At 39.9% G+C, this 23548-nt stretch overlaps 1 protein-coding gene across 1 annotated transcript in view; it reads left to right on the forward strand.

Annotated features, from left to right (window-relative positions):
• Window positions 1-18417, forward strand: part of ptchd4 (patched domain containing 4) — a 30115-nt gene extending 11698 nt beyond the window's left edge. Inside the window, exons 2-4 of the mRNA XM_046373947.1 lie at window positions 35-530; window positions 1395-1445; window positions 16736-18417. Coding sequence (XP_046229903.1) covers window positions 35-530; window positions 1395-1445; window positions 16736-18417 — 2229 coding nt within the window. The remainder of the gene's footprint in view (window positions 1-34; window positions 531-1394; window positions 1446-16735) is intronic.
• The last annotated feature ends 5131 nt before the right edge of the window (window positions 18418-23548 follow it).

The following is a 23548-nucleotide window of genomic DNA, read 5'->3' on the forward strand; positions in this document are numbered from 1 at the left end:
GAGCTGATGTCAAAAATCTCTAAATCCCCTACAGGATGGACGTGTGTCCTTCATTGGCCACCAGCTGGGCGGTGTGTCTTTCTCACCCAACAGCCGTGACCAGCAGGTCAAGTTCGCCCGTGCTGTCCAGATCACCTACTACCTCCGCAACCATGGACCTGTGGTGCAGGATGCTATCGCCGAGCGCTGGGAAAACGAGTTCTGCGCTCTTGTCAGCCGGCTGTCCACAGCTGAGGCACCCCACCCATCCGACCAGCTCCACATCCAGTCACTCACCTCTTTCAGTCTGTGGCGGGACTTCCACCAGACAGGTGTGCTGGCCAAGGGGGAGGTGTTGGTCAGCCTGGTGCTGGTGCTCCTGGCCGCCACCATCTCCAGCTCCATGCGGGACTGCCTGAGGGGGAAGCCATTCCTGGGACTCCTGGGCGTGTTGACCATCTGCATTGCCAATGTGACTGCCGCAGGGATCTTCTTTATATCAGATGGGAAGTTCAACTCTACGCTGCTGGGGATCCCATTCTTTGCCATGGGTGAGTGGGACTAACTGTGTGTTTTGTGTGGGTGGGTATGTGTGTAGTGGTTGGTTAAGGGGCTTATCAGGGTTTGACACTGACATTGGGTTGATTGGGGAAGGGATTAGCAGAATTGTGATGTGCTTTCCCTTGAAGGGGATGCCGGCACTTCCTTGTAGCTGTTGGCAAATATGGAGAGTGGCGTGTGTGTCTGTATCTGTTTTTGTGTGGACCTAGCAGCTGCACATTCAATTGTTGTGCAGCGTTTTTCATTAATTCACTGAGCTTCAATCCTCAGTGCTTAGGATTTTATAATAAACTCTATTATATATAAAAAATATATAAAGCAACTCAAAGCTAACATAAAATTCCAATGAACTGTGTGGGAAACACTGCTGGAATTCATTATGAAGCCTGGTAAAAATAGAATTATTTCATGTTTCAACATTGCGTTTAAATCATATTTCAGTGGCATCTCAGTGTTATGATTTGACACATGCCAAAGACATGCAAAGACATAACGTTGGGTGTGCCGTGAATATGGCAGGGTTATGACTTCTGATGTTTACATTATTCAAAAACTAGATAATTGTGACTTGAATAGGTGATAAAGGCATTGGATCAACTTATGGAAGCACTCATCATTTTTATGACCATTGCAAAAGCAGAAGCTTTTTTTCTCACTATATTAGACAGTGTCTGGATACAGACAGGAAACATGGGGAGAGAGGTAGGAGTATGATGAACAGTGGTCTCTGGCTAGAATGATACTGTAGCCTTTGTGTTTGCATGGTTACCACTAGCACCAGGGCTCTGTTGTCACATAACACAAAGTTAATACAAAGACAAGAATGGATGTAAACTGTGGTGAATTTGCTGTAGGGGGCACAAATGGAGGATATGACGTGTCTCTGAAGGAAAACAACAGAATAGGTCAGTTATCAACAATGCATCCATACAAACACACTCTACACACAGTCAGTTTTCGTGTTCTCTCTCTCAGACTCTGTATATAGGTACAGATGCATTTGTAATCACATGATACAAAGTCTACTTAATTCTGCCCAAAACAACTAATGGTAAAAGTGTGACTAAAATAAATTTAAATTCATTTTCTCATGTTTTGTTTCAAATACTGAGTCAGAATACTTCTGTCACACAAGCAATAGCAAACACTAGATCAGGCTCTTCTTTCTGAATTTGGCATATTCAGCAATATAGAGACACATGTCTTTGTACTTCAAACATGGCAACAGCTAAACTTTCCTCGCAATATCTAGACTTGTCTTAACATAACGATGCATAGATTTCTGTTCATATGACACCGGTTTTGGTTGTATGTTATTCATCCCTAACGTCTACCATTACAGATAGTGAAATGAGAGAGTAAAAAGAGAAAAAGCTGTGTAATACAATTCACTATATATCATTGTATGTTGTGTGTGGGTGTGTGTGTGTCAGGGAGTTGGATCAGTGGACAGCTATAGCTTATGTATGTACACTTTGTTCATCAACAGGCCAGTGTTATTTGTAATTATTTGTTCTAGTCAACAAAGCAGACCACAATAAGTTCATTGCCATGAACATCATATCCTTTTTACAGTCCAAAATGAATATTCAAAATGCACACTATATTTTTCTGCTCCTCTTTGATTCTTCAGATATACTTTGTCCGTTCACACAGTAGTACAGTATATCTTGCATTTCCTCCCTGTGCACTCCTAAGGTCACTGGATCCCTGGGGTTTTGGTAGAGCTCTGCTGCAGGCCAGCTGACATAACTGAAGTTTAAGTAAGACTCGGGAACAGAAGGCTGGATTCACTCCTTGTGACCTAGAGGCAGGGGAGGAGAGGAGAGGCGTGTGCATGTGTGTGTGTGTGTGGTGGTGGTGGGGGGGGCTACAAAGGAAAGTCAAGGAGAAAAGAGCGAGGAGTAAAAATGTATGTGATGTATAGGAAAGGAGGGTGTAGAGGGAGAGGGAAGAGGTGGAAGAGAAAGGAAGACAGAGAGAAAGTCACATAGAAGGAGGAGGTGGAGAAGGGTGAAGGAGATGGAGAGGACTTGATTAAGTCTGTCATTTCATGTGACAGGACCTCAGAGGCAGCAGATGTCCACCCCCCTCCTGGGAGGTCCTGACTGAGACACACCCCTGTCACTATATCAACGCCACATCGGGGCAGACACTGAGAACTGAAATGGATACTGATACCCAATCTGTAATGGCAGTGTGGCGCCCCCTGTTGTGTGTTTAGTTTTTATAAAGAGCAATTTAAAGATAAACCATGCAGGATTTTCCTGAAAAACAATGTACAGACTCTTGCAAAAATAATCTTTCTCCATTATCACTTTTGACCTTCAAGTGTATGTGAGGCTGTGCTCTCTAAAGGTGGGATGAAGAAAAATGGCTGAAGATGTGATGACGAGTGGACCCTGATGAGCTAAGCTGCTCACTGGATATGATGAAGTGGAGGTGACCGGGGTGAAGGATGGTCGCAACAATTTTCCACTGAAATGAAAGTGGACAGTAGCAGAGAGGGGAACAGATCTACAGTTTGACAGCAATGACACGATTGGCTGATTGATTTTGTGGCAAAATCTGATTGGTTTAACTGAAGGAGTAAAAAGCCAGAGAGAGAGGATTGTGAATGAATGAGCATAAAGATAACTTCCTCACTGAACATATACTGATATGCATGCATATGTGTGTGTATGTGTGTGTATATATATATTACATATTTAAATTTATGCTCTTGTTATCTGTTGGTCGCAACTTCAACACCCTTGCTTTCTGTTAATCAGACATAGTCCTGGTGATATTCACTATAGACCTAATTATCTTACCTGAATAGTCACCATGGCCTCTTAGTTGGTTCTTGTTTCCGTTGTCTTCTCTGTGGAGGCTACAATAACACTTGGGATCATAGTGTGCTATTTAAAGCTCAGGTGTGTAGAATTATGATGTTATCATTAAATCTTTCATATTATTCTGGTGGGGTTATTGTTAACTGTACATTGTTAACTGATTCTTTTCTTGAAACTTCCACTGTTCCACTGTTTCCACAGCCAAAGTCTGAATTACTAAATCCCTTAGGTACACCAGGGGCTATAATCACAATAAGTCATCCCTTTTGATACAAATGGTAATTTTGAGGGATCTATCAAATATTAATTTTACTGTCCCCTTTAGCTTTTGATTTTAAATTGATAATTCCTATATTTATTGTCAGTCATTTTTCTATTTCATTTGCTGTTCCTTTGCCTTTTATCTTAAATCTCCAACCTTGTTCACCAATTGTCTATTTATATTTTGTTTATTGGCTTCTATATATATAAGATTTGTTGAGTTTGTTTTTAAATTATTGTTAAGCACTTTGGAAACCTTTATTTTGAAGTTATTATTATTGGTAGTAGTAGTAATAGTAGTAGTAGTAAGCTTTCCTCTTGGTCTATTCAGGAGTGTGTTAGTGTTTGTACTTAAAGCTGAAGCTTAGAAGCCACAGGCTGACAGTATCTAATCTAAAAAGTCAAAACCACAACTGAATCTAAACCTGACTGAAGTTAATTCTGAAAATAAGTTTTCAAGCTGAATAGTTTGAAAAAAAGGGTCAAGTTGGGTCAAGAAATATTTCAAGTTGGAGTCATTGGGTGCTAATTAATACAAATACTAAATAATACTAATATTAAATAATTAATATAAAGCCTCACAAACCTCTAACACAGTATTGTATTGGGGATTAGATCTGGAACAAAGTGCATTACCACTGAAAGTTGCCAGCAGCACACTGGGCTCCAGCACTATGAAATGGAAGAAGTTTGGAAAAACCAAAACCTCCATCCGCCTCTGCACCTCTACATCTGTCAGGCCTGTGTGGTGGAGCAGCCATCTGAAAGTCGCTCCTGAGTAAAACCATGCAACTGGTGTTAGTGTGTTAGAACTTAAAGGCTAGAAACTCGTGCTATGAGTGGTGAGGTGCAGCTCATCACTGGAATGGAAAACTTTTGTTGGCAGCCACAATGAAGAGACTGTGAGACTTCCAGTGCAGTTCTGCTTGTTCATATTATGAGCCATGTAGACGAATTTCCATCAGTAGTCCAACCACAAAGCCTATGGCCCTACCAGCCACACAACAATGAATCTTTCCAAAAACAGGTTTTGGTAACATCCAAGTGTATAAGAGAGAAGTTTGTCCCTCTGAAGCTGAATGTGAATTGTTAAATGTAAAGCTGTGTCAAGGCTCCCCTTCATCCGTTTCATCAAAGGCTCTTTTAACACCGTAACATAAATCCATTATGCCGTCTGAACTCTTGAGCCAATGTCATCTCTGCCCTTTGAGTCATGTAAAGGAAGACACTCTGCATGGGGCAGGTACTATCACATGTGGGTGAACCTTTGTCTAATATGGAGCAGCCTCTCCTCCTCTCCGTCTCCCCCGTGTCTATCTGCCGTGTCATCTTCGAGCTGGCCAATTACTGCTGAGCTGAGCTTGTCACTTCGTTCTCTCTCTGGATATGTGATGGCTGTTGGAAGTGTAAAAACAGAAATGGAGAAGAGACAAGTAAGGAAGGCAGAGTAGGACTCATGAAACATACATGCTGTGACATTACAGTATTTTATTTACTTTCCACAACATGCAGCTATCATAGATCCCACTGGGACATGATGCTGCTCCATGGTGCTGAGTTGTAATCTTTTTTTACCTCAGCCATATTTGGCTCATACTGAGAGAATAAATTATTGAAGATGGCTACCTTGCTCAAACTGTGTGCAGGTGAGTTTATTTTATTTTGGGTGGCAAGTCAAACAGTAAATGCCTTCCACTATAATCAGACACAAATGTTTGTACTTTCATACTAAAAATCCCATTTATGCTCCCACCAGCACTGAGTTTTCTGTGCATATAATTTTTCTTCTTTATACTGACATGTCTGTCTAATTGGAAAACAGTGTAGTCAGCATAGCAGCAAAAGCTCAGGTGGAGTTAACAGTTCCAGGACTTTGGTATTATGTTCACTCCCTGACATGGTTTACTGGAACACTTGAATGGAGGTTATTGTTTACACCTGTCCTTTTCCTGCTTTGACAAATTTCAAAATTTCTGCTGGTCAACAATATGTACTAAATAGTGGTTCCTGTGGGAATATTCAATCCATATCCATAAGAATTACGTTTGGGTGAAGGAAGGGTCAGTAAAGATGTTTTTGTTCCTGTCAGTGCTCCTGCATGATTCACAAGCTGTATGTAGATTTCTCTAACTAGACCTTTATGCCTTTACAGACTGATATTTTTTTAACCTGTGAGGGCCAGATAAATAGTGACACTCAACGTTCACAGCCTGTCATGCGCAGTGGCCATCTCTGCTGACGGTGAAAAACCCTCTGGGAATTCCTGTCCATTTCAATAAGTAGTGCTGGATGACTGATGATCGATCTATGGATGTTATTGCTGTGAGTGGCTCCGGGATGATGGTGGTAGGACAGCTTCAGGGTCGTTATTAAGGGCAATAGGGAGAAATCATAAACCAGGTCTATATTTCAGTTAATAGACCTTTGACGGGCTAAGATGGAAAAAAAATACAATTTCTGAAAGAGCAAATCATTTGGAGTCTATACAATCTTCTCTGTGTTTCCACCACAATTTTATGTTGCAGACGGTAACAGGAAAATTAGAAAAATTATTATTGCTGGTTCCCGGTATCATCCTGTCATACTGATGTGACATTATGTAGCATTTCTGCTCATGTCTTTCTTTCTCATCATTGTTCAGTTTCAGTACCATGTCTCACATCATCTTTTGCTGAAGAATGTGAAATTCACACCTTTCTGTATTTATAGCACAAAGAGTGTTGGCGTCTCTTGCAGGTAAAAACTGATTGTGGTGGCAGTAGGGAAAAGTCCCAGTTTAATCAAAGCAAACAATAAGAATTGTAGTTTGTGACTGCATCATTTATCTACTGTCCCATGGTGGTCTGACTTAGAGGTAAACCCAGGAGGAGACTTCTGTTTCTGTTTACCTCTAAATATTTTATCACGTAATAGCACGGTGGTATATGTATATGAGTTGAGTAAAAATAAGGCAAGGTGTGAAAAGAGATTAGGTTAAGAAAAGTCACAATTTCCTCTGTAAAAATTCTGAGGAAGATGGTTGCATTATTTAGCTTTGACACAAACATGCTAGCTCCCTAAAATACTACTATATAAATCTGATCTGCACCCGACTGGCATTCTTCTTTTTACTTTTACATTTTTATTGTTTTATCTAAGCACAGTCTTGAATACATTATTAGAACTTATTGTAGTTGGCAGCATTATTTTCACAACCAGAATCAAATAATCAAAATCCATCTGGGTCCCGCCTGGTTTAAGTAACACACTATAACATCATTATGTTGGAACTTGTTTTTTTTTTATTATGATTTTTTTCTCCTCATCAAAACAGAACTCAGGTATGGCTGTTCTCTCCCAAGTTTCAAAAGTTTACTTTGATAGCATTCAATCCCTAACTTCTGCATTTTAAAACAGCGTCAAAATGAACATGAATTCCCAGTGGATGTCATCAGATGCAGTGCAGCGTCTGCTGCTCAGGCAGCTTCACAACCTAGTAGAGAAACAGCAGATAATCTGCTACACAGAATTATTTTCAGCCCGTTAGCATCACAGGAGTCATTTGTATTCCTTACTGCCACGGTGCCACCAACCCACCAACTCATCTGTCCTAGCCATGGTCTTGTGTGTGTGTGTGTGTGTGTCTCTCTTTGTACATGCCTATTAAGTTTATCTCCGTGTGCACACCCTCATAGAGCCAGATCAAGTGTGTTGGTTGAATTGTGGGGTGTCTAAAGGCCTGGAATGAATGAAACGCTAAGTGTGTGTTCGTGTGCGTGTGTGGAGATTTATACACACGCCGTATGGAGAGATGTTCTCCAGTACCGCAGTGGTTCTCCCTCATTACATCAGAAAGTATTGATTTTCACATTGCTGTCAGAGTTCTCTGGTCAGAAGATAGTACAACCGATAGATAATCCACACACACACACACACAGCATTCTCAGCTTGACACAACCATGTATGTGCCTGATCACGACAAACCACAGGCAGATGCTGGGAGAACTATTAAGGAAGTATCAGTTTGTAGCTTGGAAAGAAAGTGAGTGAGAAAGTGTCTGGATGCAGCATATCCTCAAACTCTCTCTTGCTTCCTTAAAAGATACAACCAGGCTAAAAGCTCTTGTAGCTCATGTTGCCAATGCTAATGTATTTTTATTCAGAGCACAGCATGAAGTATGACTTGTCTGTACTAATGTGACTGACCAGTATGCAGTAAAATGTGACAGAATTCCAGTCAACACTTGAGGTATCCTTACTGCTTACTGAGCTTCTTATTACAGACTACTCAAGCAGCCGTAGGATTCTTCATTGATGTGTGTATCAGGGAGTAATTTGATATTATTTATTTAAATTGCAATACAGGGTTAAATTGCAATACAGGGCTGGTATTTCATTTGTATGTTCAATTTAGGTCAGAAAGAACTGCAATTAAAATCTTAAAATACACCTTTTAACCATTTCCCTCAGTGCTATAATCAATATATTTTCAGTGGTGCATGAAAAAACACAATGCTAATTAATTGGTACAAGCCACATTATACTCCCCCCCTACATTTCACCTTCTCATTTGATTTGTCATTTGTACAAGTGTGAATATTGACCAGGATGAGAGCCACTTTTTCCGGTGAGAGTCAATGAGCAGGTGTGTTGGGGGCTAATCCATTTTTAATGGAACATTCAGCAGGATCTCTGAAGGACCCCTCTTTACAACACTAAATATAGCATCAAAGAGTGGTGCAATCCTGCATTTTTAATGGATCAACAGAAAAAAAGGGTCCAATATTTGTTTGCTGTGCATCATACTTCCTGTAACAGTGTCTTCTGGTCTGGTGTGGTGTTTTTGTGCACTGCAGGTCCCTTATTTGCTTGTGAAGTCAATTCACATCTAAGATGAGAGAGTGACAGCAATGGTGTTGTGTTCTTTCAAATTCACAAGTGGGTTTTACTTGACAGTTCTGTGAAATATTAGTCACTTGGGAAAGATTTTGAGATACAAAGGCATATGAATGGTTAGAGGGCTGGGTGTAACAACAAGTGCCCTGCACACTCTTTGTGGTTTGACATCTGCTATCATGTTGAAGAGTGACACAACGAACAGTTCACCCAAAAGTGAAAACTGATCTGGTCCACAAAATGTTTCTGGAGCTTCAGGACAAAACATTGTTGCAACATTCTCCAAAACACATAAAGAAGTTGGGCACTTTTTTTTTCTATTTTTTCAGCTCATCTGCTGTATGTCTGGAAGCCCTGAGATCCCAAGCTGATTTGAAAACATGTTATTTGCACCCTTTTATAAGGTCAAATTTTCACAGTATCTGCTAAGTTAAAGCTTTGGTGCACACACCATCTGAAGTAGGCGTGAGCTTGAACAGGCTTATATGCGAAGCCAGACCCGACATGGCACAAACCTACAGGTAACAGGTAAACATGCAGAGATTGCACGTTCTCATTGATCTGTTGTGCTGTAGTTTTCCTTTAAGAACAAAAGAAACTGCATCAAATAAATGACTTTTTATTTATAGCACCCTAAAGACATTTGCAGTCCTCATTTTCTTTCTTCAGAATTCAGCCCGAACAGCTCAGCACTACTGTAACAAATGATATACAGTAAAAACACACTGACATCACTGTATTATTAAAGAGCATCTCCAGTGAATTAATTAACTCTCAGGATCTCAACAGACCTTTCTTACAGAGTCAAGGGAAGCTACATAAATCTGAGTCTGCATGGAGAGGTCAATGTTTCATCAAGCTGAAGCTATTTTTGACACTGACACATTAAACAGCGTTGATAGTTTACTTGTCCCATACCTGGAACTCTGATGCTTTAGTTGTTATTTTCCTGTGCTGTCATATAACTGTCTGAGACCACTTTGTCAGTTGTGAACGTGCAGGCAGACACAAGCACAAGCAAGAACCTAGACACAAATGGAAACACAGATGCACAAAAATGCAGGCAGCTCACTCAACTATAAATAAAAATAATCATACACTCTGACCACCACACTGCACATAAACAACAGACAAAAAAGCTACTTCAGTAGACTGTGCTTTCCCTTATTATTGCTCACTGTCTTTTGGTTACATCCAGTGCAGGCAGTAGCAAGATGCTTCCCCTTGAGAAGGAGAAGACTTGAAAATGCACATGACCAAATTTGCTGTTTCACACCTGGGGGGCAATTTTAGAGAATCTGTTTCAAACCCTGCCAGACTCCTACTCAAAATTCAGGATAGTGTTGCTGCTGAGCAGTTCTGTGGTGGGGGTTGTATCATACATGTGTCTTGTATCACACAGGTTTAAGAAGGGAAATCAATGCAGCAGATATTAAAGGGAGAATAGTCTTCTATAGAATTCATTCATTTTCATGTTGTTTGCATCATCCTGTCTGCAGTCAAGTGATTCTTATTTTAAAAAACAGTCATTTAAAGCTGCATATCCATCAAACAAGCTTAGACAAGTTATTTCTTTCTTTCTTCAGTCTTGCTTTCTGCCGTGTCTGCACATAAAAGTGATTGTGGTTAAGTTTAGGGTAGCATTGTGATGCAAAGTAGTGTTATGATGATACAGTACCTCCCTAAGAATTTTGAAAACTGAAAAAACTGAAACATGACAAAAAAAAGAAAAAAAAAAAAAAAACTTGAAAGAACAAAGTTTGGGAATAATAGAAACAGTTATCATTGCCATTAACTGTCTCATCACACTATGCATCTATCACATTATCGAACCTCTTGCTTTTGAATTTGAATTGGTAAGCAAGTCTGTTTGCAAGATGCTTTACCACATTAGTTCACTTGGTCAGTGTCTGTTTAAAACATCTTTTACAGACAAGCAGTGGGCTATTTATTTTGCTGTGTGGGTCTGCTTCATCAACAAGTCGTGGATGGTCAGCAAGACCAACTGTAGTTACCCCCATGCCTTTCATTTTGCAGACATTAGGATGGAAGCCTGCATGAGAGAAAAGAGATGGGGCACCCACCCAGCCTGCATGGACTGGAATGGTGGAAGCAGAGTATTGCTCACTTCTGCACTCTGTGACACATTTACGCAATTCATAGTAACGTTCTCACTCTCTCAAAACACCAATGCTAACCATTTTTAACAGCAGGCCAGCGCATGACACAAACATGAAATAATTGTTCTGACTTCAGCAGAAAATTTTCTCGTCATGTAAGAACCTTTTTCTCTGAAGAGAAAATATGGTTTCAGGACCAAGTGAGATGAGTCTCAGTAGTTGTTAGTTTTGGTTAATTGCACTCTGATTTTTTGCCTGAAAACAGTGTCTTTCAGTTGTCATTACTTCTGTGTATGTCTACATGTATCCCTTATTACTTATTCCTTTACATCCAAATCAATATTTGGATGTGAAGATTGCTTTTGGGCTCCACTGTGTCCATCTTCACTTTTACTCCCATCATCTGTTTTTATTGAGTTTGGATCACCCTTCTGCTGTGAGACCACCTCCTTGCGATATTGGCTCCTCTGTCATCTCCACCTGTGTGACAAGCCAACACGTTTAACAGTCATCCTGACTGGAAGAGCCCACAGTGGGCGGGAGCGACTGACACGCTCTCTTGCCACGTGATGGATTGTGTTTTGGGGGTCTGCGTGCCACACAAGTTTTACAGCAGTAATTTAGTTTAATGACTCGATGGCTTTTTGGTGTGAACCAGGGGAGGAGGGGAGAGCAAATGGAGCCCAAGCCTCCATTATAAGAGCAACGTGGTCAGGCTATGAGACTATAAGGCTTTTTTTTTTCCTCCCCTCCCTCAGTTCTCAGCAGAAAATAGTCTGCTGGACAGCCCGTGACAAACTGCGCCCTTACAATCCATTTAGGTTTGTACCTGCATGTGGGAGAGGCTTGAGATGCAATGCCTCCTTCCTCTTCATCCTTTCATTCTGAGCTACAGGTTCTCATCCTTCTTTCTGTCTTCATCCATTCCTGCTTCCTGACACTTTGCTGTAGTGGCTGGCAGACAGCACAGGTTATCTCCCTGTTAGAAGGAAGGGGAAGAGGTGATTCAGTAAAAGCTTGCAGAGGACAAAGATGCTTTGAATTTGTGTGTTGCAACTACTGTCTTATTGCAATTGCATTCATGGTGAAAAGTTTATCACCAGCTAAACTGATAGTGGTCAGAGAATTACTGGAATTAAAAGAAAGAAAACAGCTGGAGCCATGGTCAGCACATTAGAAATAGTGACGTTGTTAGCGCCTGCTGGGGCTCAAACAAAGTGCATGACATTGGACAAAAGACCGGAGGAGATAAAAGCATGCATAACCTCCAGGTCTGCAAATGAGAGGATCATGACCTGATTTGGGTGATATGCCTAAAATAAAACAAGACTGCAGTATTTTAGTGACCTGTGCATCACATTACAGCTCAGAGTGAAAAAAAAAAAAACAACCAAGATTACATGTGTCTCATTTAGACAGGGCAGCCAGACCTGGTGTTAGACCTAATAATGCAGGTACGGGGGCAAAGAGAAAGGGTAATTATAAGGAATTCAACTAGACATTCAACACTTACAGTAGTAAAGTTAATGCATAATGGAGAGGAAATCCATAGCACTGGGGATACACTGGGAAATACAACTGACCCTTCAGTAAACTTCACCCCTCCTAGTTATTGTTGCACTGTCAAGTACTGAAAGAATACAGTTTACATTAATAATGTGGCAGGTTTACCGCTTCAAATCCATAGTTATTTTTGAATAGAAACATTATTCTGAGAAAGCAGGCTTCTCCTTTTCCAGCACCTGTTGATTTTGACAAATGATGCTGAGAGATCAGATTTTATCAGGTAGGAAAATCGAGCTTTGGCTGAATTTGAAATGTTCCACAGACTTGAATGAAAATGGGTGATAAAATGTGAGCATAATTATCTTTCATGCTAATTTCATTATATTCATGATAATTTTGATGATGATTGAAAGAAAACTGAGGCAGCATCCAAAGTTCAAAATTTACCTTTTTCTTTAGTAAGTTAAAACAATATTTGACACTTTTTTAAGCATGTCCAAAACCTTACCATGAAACCAACAGTATTTGAATGCTAGACACTACACTGGTAAAACTACTGCAATGCAATGCAGTAGTTACGAGAACTGCAACTGCACAACAGACAGTGGACAGTGACGCAGGCAGTACATCAGTAATGCTTCAATAAGTATAAGGTTTCACTTTGCAAGGCATAATATAGTATCTTTCAAATTAACTCATTATGGCAAGGGTTACCATGGTTACACATCTCGCACCGGGCAGTACGCCCAAAAAGATGCATACATGATTTGACCTCATTGTCCTTGACAGCAGCTTTACTCAGGAAACAGTCAAACCATGCAGCTTGCAAAGCACATTCTGATTCTGCGGGTTGACATTGCTGGTGACAGGCTGAAAACAATTCCCAGTCAGCGGACTCAGTTATTCATGGAAATCGAGGACCAAATGCTAAAGGTCTCAACTGCAACTGCCAGAAAGTGTATTTTATCGCCTGCAGTTTCATATATAGAGCAAAACAGGAGGTGAAAGAAGGCAGACTTGTTCATTTGCTGTCTGTATGTGAGAGTGTGTATGTTGGTGCTAGAGTATGTTTGAGTGGAGGTGTATCTGCGTGGGTGAAGATGGGGAGAGCAACAGCAAATGAGAATCTGGTCCTCCCTGCAGACTCGTAGTCGTGATGTGTGTGTGTGTGTGTGTGTGTGTATACACCGTTGTTTAGGAGACATCACAGTGACACTACTTTAGTTTTATCGCTGCAATAATCGGGGATGCAATTTCTCTCTGCTGCGTTACCTCAGCCCCGCTCTTCTTTCGTCATCCATTCGTATTTCCTAGCAGTCAGAGGGGAACCAAGTAAGAATTTGGACATTCAGTTTTTCATCTATCAGTATTCCGACATTTCGAGTACTGTCGGTTTCCTTCAAAGCTGATTAGCATTGAGCAGCAGTCGTGCTGTCAGCCTTGAGTCCCTCCTGCTTTTTTCACTTTATCATTGATTAAAGCTCCTGCCCTGTCCACACAAGACCAACATTTTCCTTTGAAACAAACAAACAAACAAACAAAAAGATAATAATAGTTGCAGTCAAATCCATCTGTGGTTTTGTTTCTGTTGTGTTTTGTCTCTTTTTTTTGGCAAATGAATTCCACTCATATAACAACTGTAAATAGATCTCAGTAACATAACTGTACAAAAGTGTACAGAAAGAACAATTACACTTAATAAACAGTGAGAAGGCAACCAGATGAACCGATAAACAAAAGACATGTGAGGAAGCAACACTTGCATACGTACTAAACATGCAGAGCAGGGTGTCCATTGCAGCATCTGCCTTAGTTTAAGATGGGTGTGAATCGGCCTACATGTCACATCAGTGAGCGTGTTGTCGTTCTGCTGTTGATCTTTGCTTGTGCTCTTTTAGTTTTCTTTCATCCCTTCTAATTAAGATTCTTCTGTGCAGGGAGCTTTCAAAGGTAGCTTCACCAAGAGAGAGAAGACAGGTGTGAAATCTCCCAAGTGCTTGTCATTGATAAAATAAGTTCTGCTGTTCCTAGAAAGCATACTTGATCAAAGCACGGTACCAGCACTATGGTCTCCGTGCTTTTAAATCAGCTCTGTCTGAAGTGTTGTCACGTTGTTTGGATGTTTTATCCTGTTTACTACAAATCTTGTATTCTTTACATTAGCGTATCCTCTGCTTTTACGTGTTGATGATGTCATATGTTACACCTGAGTGCTGATCTCAGACCATTTCAATATAGCATGAAACAATAACATATGACAATGGACAACAGCTAGGGGCATTTTTCACAGTTTTTAGCTTAATTATCATATATTTAAAATTTTCTTTAATGTACTGTACAGCAACGTCAGCTGTGGTACTTTGTGTGTGTGACACACCAAACAGACGTGGCAAAGCTAGTAACGAGAAAAGCTGGCTCTTGCGTCACCTCATGTTGCCTCACGTCACCTGTGTCAGGACCAGAAAGTTGCTCTTGAAACCACTGTGAAGGCCACAGCCAGCATCATCCAACTAGCACATAAATTCTGCGCCTGCATGACAGGAAATAACTTTCCATACCAGCAGGTGACGGTAGTCTGTACTCAGCAGTCAATAGGATAACCGTGCATTCCAGCATTACATCATTGTAAATTCCTTTTGGACTCTAGAAACATATGATGGGCAGTTTTCATTGTCTTCTGCCACTAGTCATAAAAATTGTCAAGGCTGCATGGTGGGGACACATGCCATGAGGCCATTGAATCCCTTTTCAGTTCCAGCCAGGAACCTGTGTTACATGCCATAGCCGTCTCTTACTCTCTCCTCAGGTTTCTTATCTGTATCTAAACTAAAAATACCAAAAATAAAGAAATAGATAACATATGTAAAAATAGATACATTAGTTGATATTAAAAACAACCATTTGCTGCCCAATTACATGCATGTCCTGACCAGAATCACTGATTATCTATGCATTATCTATACTGTGTGTTTCACTAAATCTGATAGCAATTGCATATATAGCAGGACATTTTCACATACAGTTTGTTGTAATGTCAATAAATCTATAAATCCAAAAGAAAGATGTTATGTGGTTAGTTAAGGTGTTAAGGTGCTAGTGAATACGCCTGAATATGCTTTTGTTAAACATCTGCTAGTAATCAGTTACTGTAATGAATATCAGAGCTTTTCCAGTCATGTCTAGAAAATGACACATTGTATTTGGTAACTGGTGAAGGGAAACACAGGCAGACACCCCTGGTGTAATGCTGGAAAGGCTGTGGGCGTGAATTTCCTCTCTCTCCACACCCTCTATACCAACTGACACTAACTAATTGACTTGCAGTGCTGCTTAATAAAACTAAAAGCAGGAAGAGCCATCTAGCCGACTCATTACATAGGACTAATCCTTTATAGTTAATTAACTTTTTGTCTCTGTGTCAAGCAAGGGGAAATTTATAATGCTGTCAAGGTTAACAGTCCCACTCAATTCACTGTTCTGTTGCTAAAATTGAAAGGAATATTTCAAAGCTGATGTAGGCAGAGATACACAGGCCATATCCTGTGTTCACTAGCACTGAAATATTTACATGGTGGAGGAACATTAAATTGATTCTGGTGTTCAGAAATTCATCACACATTCCCTTGCAGCGGTTTTCCTCTCCATCAGAAATGCAGCTCCGGCATTTTACAAATAAATGAACAGTGTGCGTGGGTGGGCGGGTGTTCCTTGGTGGGAGATTTTGCACTATGGAGCATACGGCTTTGAACGTTGTGTATTCATGTCTATATTTTTGACTGGTGAAAATCCCATAGATTTGACTCACATGAATGGGCCTGCTGCAGACAGATTTGGATGCTGTTTAGTGATGCATGGTGGAAAGGACAGTGTACAGCTCTATCTCAGATATGAAAAGAAAAGGAAAGCCTATGTCTTTATTAAAGGGGTCAAACCAAGGCTGTTCAAATGTATGTTTTGATATATTTTCCTATTGTCTATTTGTCTATTTTGTTCAACTGAAATTGCTTAATAGTCTTGACAGTGCTGATAAAAACACCTAAACCATCAGTGCAGTACACCTAGGGAGTTGTTGATAACTTTTCTTTCTTTCTTGGACTTGTCACACCCACCTGAAGTCAAACAGGGAGTGTGTACCTTCAGCATTAGGTTAATACGGTGCCCAAATGATATTATATTTTAGAGCAGTTCTTATGGTTGTGCAAAAAAAAAAAAAAAAAAAAAAAAAAATCAAAGCTAAAAGAAATAAAACAAAGTGCTTATTTGCTTAATAATATTTCTTCTGTCTTTTACTGTTGATACATTTGTTACAACTGTGTTTAGTAATTTGTATGGTGTAGTAGTTTGAAAAATTAAGTCTAAAAATTTTGACTGTTTTTACAAGAATTTAAAAAGAACACAAAAAAACATTGCCTCAGAAATAATTCTGAGAAATGGACCATTTGATTTCACAGACTGTGTCACACAAATTTGAAAATATGTAAAATGCCAAAAATAATATAAATATAATATATATGTATATACCGTTTTTTATGTAACCAGAGCTAACATCGCAGTGCAAACATAATTCTTACTGAATTCATTCTTTTTCTTTTCCTCTAGGTCATGGAACTAAAGGGGTGTTCGAGCTGCTGGCAGGCTGGCGGAGAACAAGGGAAAATCTCCCCTTCAAGGAGCGTGTGGCGGATGCTTTTGCTGACGTGATGGTGTGCTACACGATGACCAGCTCACTCTACATCATCACATTTGGCATGGGAGCTAGCCCCTTTACCAACATCGAGTCTGTGAAAATTTTCTGCCAGAGCATGTGCGTTGCCATTCTGGTCAACTACTTCTATGTTTTTTCTTTCTACGGCTCCTGCCTGGTGTTTGCCGGACAGCTGGAGCAGAACCGCTACCACAGTGTTTTCTGCTGTAAAATCCCTTCTGTGGAGTACCTGGACCGCCAGCCCACATGGTTTAAAACCATGATGAGTGATGGACATGACCTGTCCACACACCATGACAGTGTCCCGTACCAGAATCACTTCATCCAGCACTTTCTGCGTGAACACTACACAGAATGGATTACCAACACTTATGTCAAACCCTTTGTGGTCATTCTGTATCTCATCTATGCCTCTTTCTCATTCATGGGATGTTTACAAATTAGTGATGGATCAAATATCGTGAACCTGCTGGCTAGTAACTCTCCAAGTGTTTCATATGCTTTGACACAGCAAAAATACTTCAGTAACTACAGTCCTGTGATTGGGTTTTACATCTATGAGCCCATTGAATACTGGAACTCAACGGTGCAGGAACACCTGAAGACTCTGAGTCATGGCTTCAACAAGATCTCCTGGATGGACAACTTTTTCCACTACCTGCGAGTGGTGAATGTGAGTGCGTCAACCAAGAGTGACTTCATCACCATACTCAAGAGCTCCTTCCTACGCAGCCCGGAGTACCAGCACTTCACTGAGGACATCATATTCTCAAAAAACCGTGAGACTGACGAGTACGACATTATTGCATCGCGGATGTACCTGGTGGCACGGACAACAGAGAAGAAGCGCGAGGAGGTGGTGGAGCTTCTGGAAAAGCTGCGTCCGTTGATGCTGATCAACAGCATCAAATTCATTGCCTTCAATCCTACATTTGTGTTCATGGACCGCTACAGCTCCTCTGTCATCTCTCCCATCCTGACCTCAGGATTCAGCGTACTCACAATCCTCATCCTCACTTTCTTCCTGGTCATCAACCCCTTGGGTAACTTCTGGCTCATCCTCACTGTTACATCTGTGGAGCTGGGTGTCTTGGGTTTGATGACCCTCTGGAACGTTGGCATGGACAGCATCTCAATCCTGTGCCTTATTTATACCCTCAACTTTGCCATGGATCACTGTGCACCACACCTGTACACTTTTGTGCTAGCCACCGAGCACACTAGGACGCAGTGCATCAAGTTGGCACTGGAGGAGCACGGGGCAGCCATCCTGCAGAACACATCCTGCTTTGTGATTGGGATCATGCCTTTAGTGTTTGTGCCTTCCAATCTGACCTACACACTGTTCAAGTGCTCCCTCCTCACCGCGGGCTGCACTGTGCTACATTGCTTCGTCATCCTGCCCGTCTTCTTGACCTTCTTCCCACCCTCCAAAAAGAGACACAAGAAAAAGAAGCGGGCCAAACGTAAAGAGCGGGAGAGGGAAAGAGAGCGGGAAAGAGAGAGGGAAAGAGAGCGGGAGGAGATAGAGTGCATTGAAGTCAGGGAGAATCCTGATCATGTGACAAATGTCTGAGTAGTTTGTAATTTTAGCAGTGAGTATCAGTGGGGATCTGTCAGGTTGTGGTGGATTAGAGGTGCTCTCCAATGGTGAGACTTCTTCAGGTGTGGGGGAGTGAGAGATGTCCCCTGAGGAGTGGGTACTGGTCACTTCCAACCAATAGCAGCTAAGCTGGCCAGAGTAGAGTGCAGCCCCACTGGACAGTCATTCAGTCCTTCAGTCTGGACAGTGTATCTCATTTGCACAAACTGCAACATGCTTATGGTTGGCTCAAGCTCTTTCCCAACTATTTGGTATATAAAAACAAGTTAGTTACCAGAACATATGCTTGCTAAATCTGTAAGTAAATTATGAACATACAGTGTGTTAGTCCATTTAAATATTAGCAATTCAATGTTCATCTTCTTCAGCCCTTATCTCAAAAGAAGTAAGTGAGGAGCAAAGTACTCTTTTAAGCCAAGGACGCTCAGATAAGTTTGTGATCACAAAAAGGTGAAGATTACTGTGCACACACCTTGACAACAGTAAATAGAAATGAAACCAAATACTGTGGAAAGAAAGCACACTGAATGCTTTTCTGAGACATTAAAAATAGCTGAACAGCTGAACTGGGCAGATGGTATACACTGTGTCCATTATGAAGAATTATCTTGCACATTACATTATTGTGAGAATAGAACTGTCTATAATAGCAGGAGGCAAATATTTCTGCTTAATTTCAGAGGTCTTGGGGGTCAATGGTAAATGGAAAAAAGAATTTGCAGTGGGCTGCAGCATATGAAGTGATCAGTGACAGTCGTGCAGCAGTATCTGAAAAGGCAGTAAGTCTGAATATAAGTAAATCATAAACTGCTTTTGAAACAGATCACTAAAACCAAAACTGAGTGTTTCCAAGGCTTGAGATATTGAAGGTTCGAGCAGGTCGATAACAATGGGAGGTTTCTGTGAAAGTATGAATGTCTCTGCAATCCACTTATAATAGCTTACTGGCATGACTCTGGTAATTGGAAGGTCTGAATGTGACTCAGAACTTGCAGGGGTGCCAAAAAGTGTTTAGAATTTTTTTTGTTTCACAGATTTCTCTAAAAAAGCAAAAAGTCTCAGTAAGTTTGAACTTTCACATAAATACATAAATCAACCAGGAATCATGAATTATTCAAGTTAATTTTGTGATTGCACTGTTGTTTGTTGGTCGTCAGTTGCTTTTAAATTTAACAGCGATGTACTCTTTGTAAAGTACACTGTCTCTGAATAGTATGAAAAACTGATAGAGAGTTGAAGTCAGACAAGAGCTTCCAGGTTTTGTTCCCAAAGTATGAACACCTCATTTAATTGTACATTGTATTAACCTTACACTACCTGACCAGCAGATGAATATTTCCCTCAGGAGTCAGTCAGAAACACAAGGCCAAATGATTACAAATGTTACTCAGTATCTGGTAATAGGAAATTGCTTGCAGCAATTGCTTGCTAACACCTGTGCCACAGCATCTTTTGAAGTTGATCATTTTTAAAATGTGTGTGTTCACTTAATGTTGTTTTAACAAACACCATTACCCCATGCCTCAGGCCATCATGGGTTAATATCCACAGCTTGACAGATTGTCAGATAGACAACATGGGCCAATTAAATACAACTTAAATGAGAGCTAGTGGAATAGCATCTAGCCTGGGAAGTGGTGTCAAGACTTTGACTCTCTATTGGGAATATTGCAAAAATGAAGGTGCAGACCTCTACTGCCACCTGTAGGCCTGGGGCTGGTCTTGTACATTTTCCCCTAATACTTAAAATAACATTCCATCAAAAAATAGACTTTTTTCCACAGATACTCCTCTTCAGAGTCCAGTCTTAGAAACCTTAAATGGCTGTTGTCTTCCCAGAGGGTAAACAGTTTTATCTACGTGTGCCAAGGTCTGATAATAATCTCTGTTGCAGTCCCAAAACAAACACAACTCAAGGTCAGCAGCCCCAACAGATACCAATCTCTCAGTTACCCCCCTACAGATCTTAGCTGGTGGCATGTGATAGAGAGTCCCCATACGTGAGCAGATGAGGCTTACAGACTAGTCAATACTTTCTGAGAGGATTGTGGGGACACTGCTGTCTGGTTTCTTTGTGCTGCCGCTGAGAACGTGACTTGCTCTCACAAGGGACAGCCAACCAGGCAGCTGGTGAGAGATTGGAATATTCATATTGGACCAAATGTCAGTGAGGAATATGTGTTTGACAAATGTGTGTGTGAAGGAAGAAGAATGTCAGTATCAAATGAGAACTCACTAGTTATCAAAAAGGCCACTGAGCCCACTTCTTATGTAAATTAATATCAGTGAACAAATAAGAGACCAAGGTGGAAAAGATTCATCTTTTGCCTGTCATACATTACTACAAATACATTTCCTTCTTCCCTGGAGTTAGAAAGTAGTCTTATGTGCTGAATTGTCAATGGTACAACCTTATAACTTTTATCGACCAAACATTGCCCTGCTTAGAAATAAGGATTTTTTTTTTTTTTTTTTGGCAAGTTCCTTCTTGCAGCAGCTGCAGTGAACGTCACATTATGTAAAAGCCATGTCATGTATGTATAGCAAGAAGGCATGAAATGTTTGAAACATGGGAAAGAAATGCAAATTTTAAATAATTTACTTCCCAAAATTGACTGTGTTTGCATGGCACTGTATTGTATGTATGCATGTATTTAATTTTTCTGTATGAAGTCTGCACTTTTTTAATTTTTGCTATGCTGTAGTGACTTATGTTTGTTGTTTCGATGCATTATGTAACACCATGTGCTGCAAAAGAACAAAATTAGTCATATTACAAAACAAAAGCCAGAGGATATTTCATGTGTAAAATAACTGTAAATTACTTTTTCTATATTTTCTAAGAAAAAATATGCTATAGAAAGATTTTTAATGACAGAATTTTCTTAAAAAAAAGACATAAAAGGGAAAAAAGTTGAACACAGTAGGCCAGTAATAAACAGTGGAATGTTACCAGTATACTAGATCTTATTCCTTGCGCACTGCAGTGTCAATGTTTGTTGAGGATTCACGTTTTTATATGGGAAACTGTGGCCTCCATTTTATTGTTTGTTTGTGTGTCTTGACTCCTTTATATTCTCTACTTGTCCCTCACAATTAAGGAAACTCGTCAGCACTTAACATCCCTTTTTAAACAACAGAACAATCTGTCAGGCTTTGTAATGATCTCTTTTAACAAACATGTCGGTTAGAAATCTCCAGCGTATAGATGGAATCTCTAATTGATGTCTGAAATATGTCTGTTACAGTTTGCTAAATGGCAAGTCAAGCTTAGCAGCAAAGATTTTAATATTTAGCATTATTGTTAACTCTACTGGAACATCAGTCCTAAATATTGGTAGCCTGTCATTGCTAAAATATTCACTACTTTTCAGTTTTTCTTACAGTTAGCTTCATTAATAATGAAAAATGCTGTCTGATTAGACCGCTGTGTATTTAAAAAGCTTTATTAGAACTTAATAGAAATTATTCTTCTATGACAACACACTGAGTCTTACCAATGGGTTACTGAAACAGCATGTGGTATTATTTAAAATACATCTTTACAGTGTATTTGGTCTTCTTTTTCTTCTGAGTCCAAGTCTGAGCTTGGCATTATTAAACACTTTTCCTATTGTCATCAAATCCCTTGACCAAAGACCAAAAGCAACAATGTGTCAGTCCATCTTTCAACACTTTCCAACTTAGTTACCCTGTCTGTGGCACTCATCCCCATCCCCTTCGTTCTTTAATGGGAAACAACGGTTTGGGGCTCTTTATGATATTTGTTGACAGTAAGCTTAAGTAAGCTTGTTTCTGTGCAAAAATATGGTTTGACTCCTATGCATTTGTAATAGAATAAGGTTTGAGTCACATTAATTCACTCGCTTTATCATCATGTAAAAAGTAACCTTCATTGTGAATGCAACATTTCTTCTCAAACACAGATAATGGTGACCACCTCTGCAATTTTTTTAATGGACCCGTTCTGTAAGCTCCTGCTATATGGTGTGTTGTAGGCCTATGTTGGGATATCATACCTGAAATGTATTTGATACTATGACATTACAGCAAAAATATTAAATGACAGGTGGGCTTCAAACGGGATGCTAGTCGAGGCTTTATCTAAACTAATAAAATAATTACTACAATGCATGACCTTCAAAAGTAAGAATTAAAATAGAGATAAATATGCTAAAATCTTTGGTGGTATTTTGAAAGTCAGTGTTTGGATAGGTAGATAGCTGTGAGTCTTACAGAGTCCTTTGGCCATGCACCAGCACATTTTTAGTTTGTACAACCAGGGACAGCACAATATTACCACAATACAGGGCAATAAAAATATGCAATCACCACTTTGCTTGTTGAATAATATACATGGCAGATCTGTTTGGACCACAGTCTCAGAGGACAAATTACTATTTTATTGTAACTCATCTATCTTGTAAGTCAGCTGTCTGAGGCAAAAATAATAATAATAACAATATAATAATAATGATAAAAATCATTCATGAACCTTGTTATTTAATGACATCTATTTCTGAATTTTTAATAATGCTTTGGCATTGTACAGAAAGTAACAAGCTTAAAGAACCTCAATCCCTTTTGAGTTAAATTCCTAACTAGTTAAATCTGTGTATCTATCTATATCTATCTATCAATCCATCCATCCATCAATCCATCCATGTTTGCATTGCTGTCACAAGCTCTTTTTGTGCTTTTTCTCTGTCCTCACCCATACAACATATTCTAAGTGATGTTTTTTTTTTTAATAACATGCCTGATTTGACTTTTGTGACCCAAACAGCTAGAACAAGGATAGCATATATGAATCCAGTGTGTCCTTGTAACTCTTGTAAGTTCTTCATATTATAACAATGCATTTGGAAGATTGTGGTCAGTTTGATTTTGCCAGTCCAAGCCTTATATACTTTGTCTTAAAAAGGTGTAATCACTCAGTTTAAGAAGGTAAATATGCTATGTGGTTTCTATAGAAAGTACAGTTAGTCTTAATAGCGTGGTCAGCTCTCCTTCCAACCATAAAATACCAAGAAAATAATTATTGTAAATGTTCTGATGTTTTGAATGTTCACATACAGTCACTATCTTAGAAAAACTTAAAATA

This window comes from Scatophagus argus, chromosome 19, assembly GCF_020382885.2.
Source record: "Scatophagus argus isolate fScaArg1 chromosome 19, fScaArg1.pri, whole genome shotgun sequence".
In the NCBI taxonomy this organism is placed as follows: domain Eukaryota; kingdom Metazoa; phylum Chordata; class Actinopteri; family Scatophagidae; genus Scatophagus; species Scatophagus argus.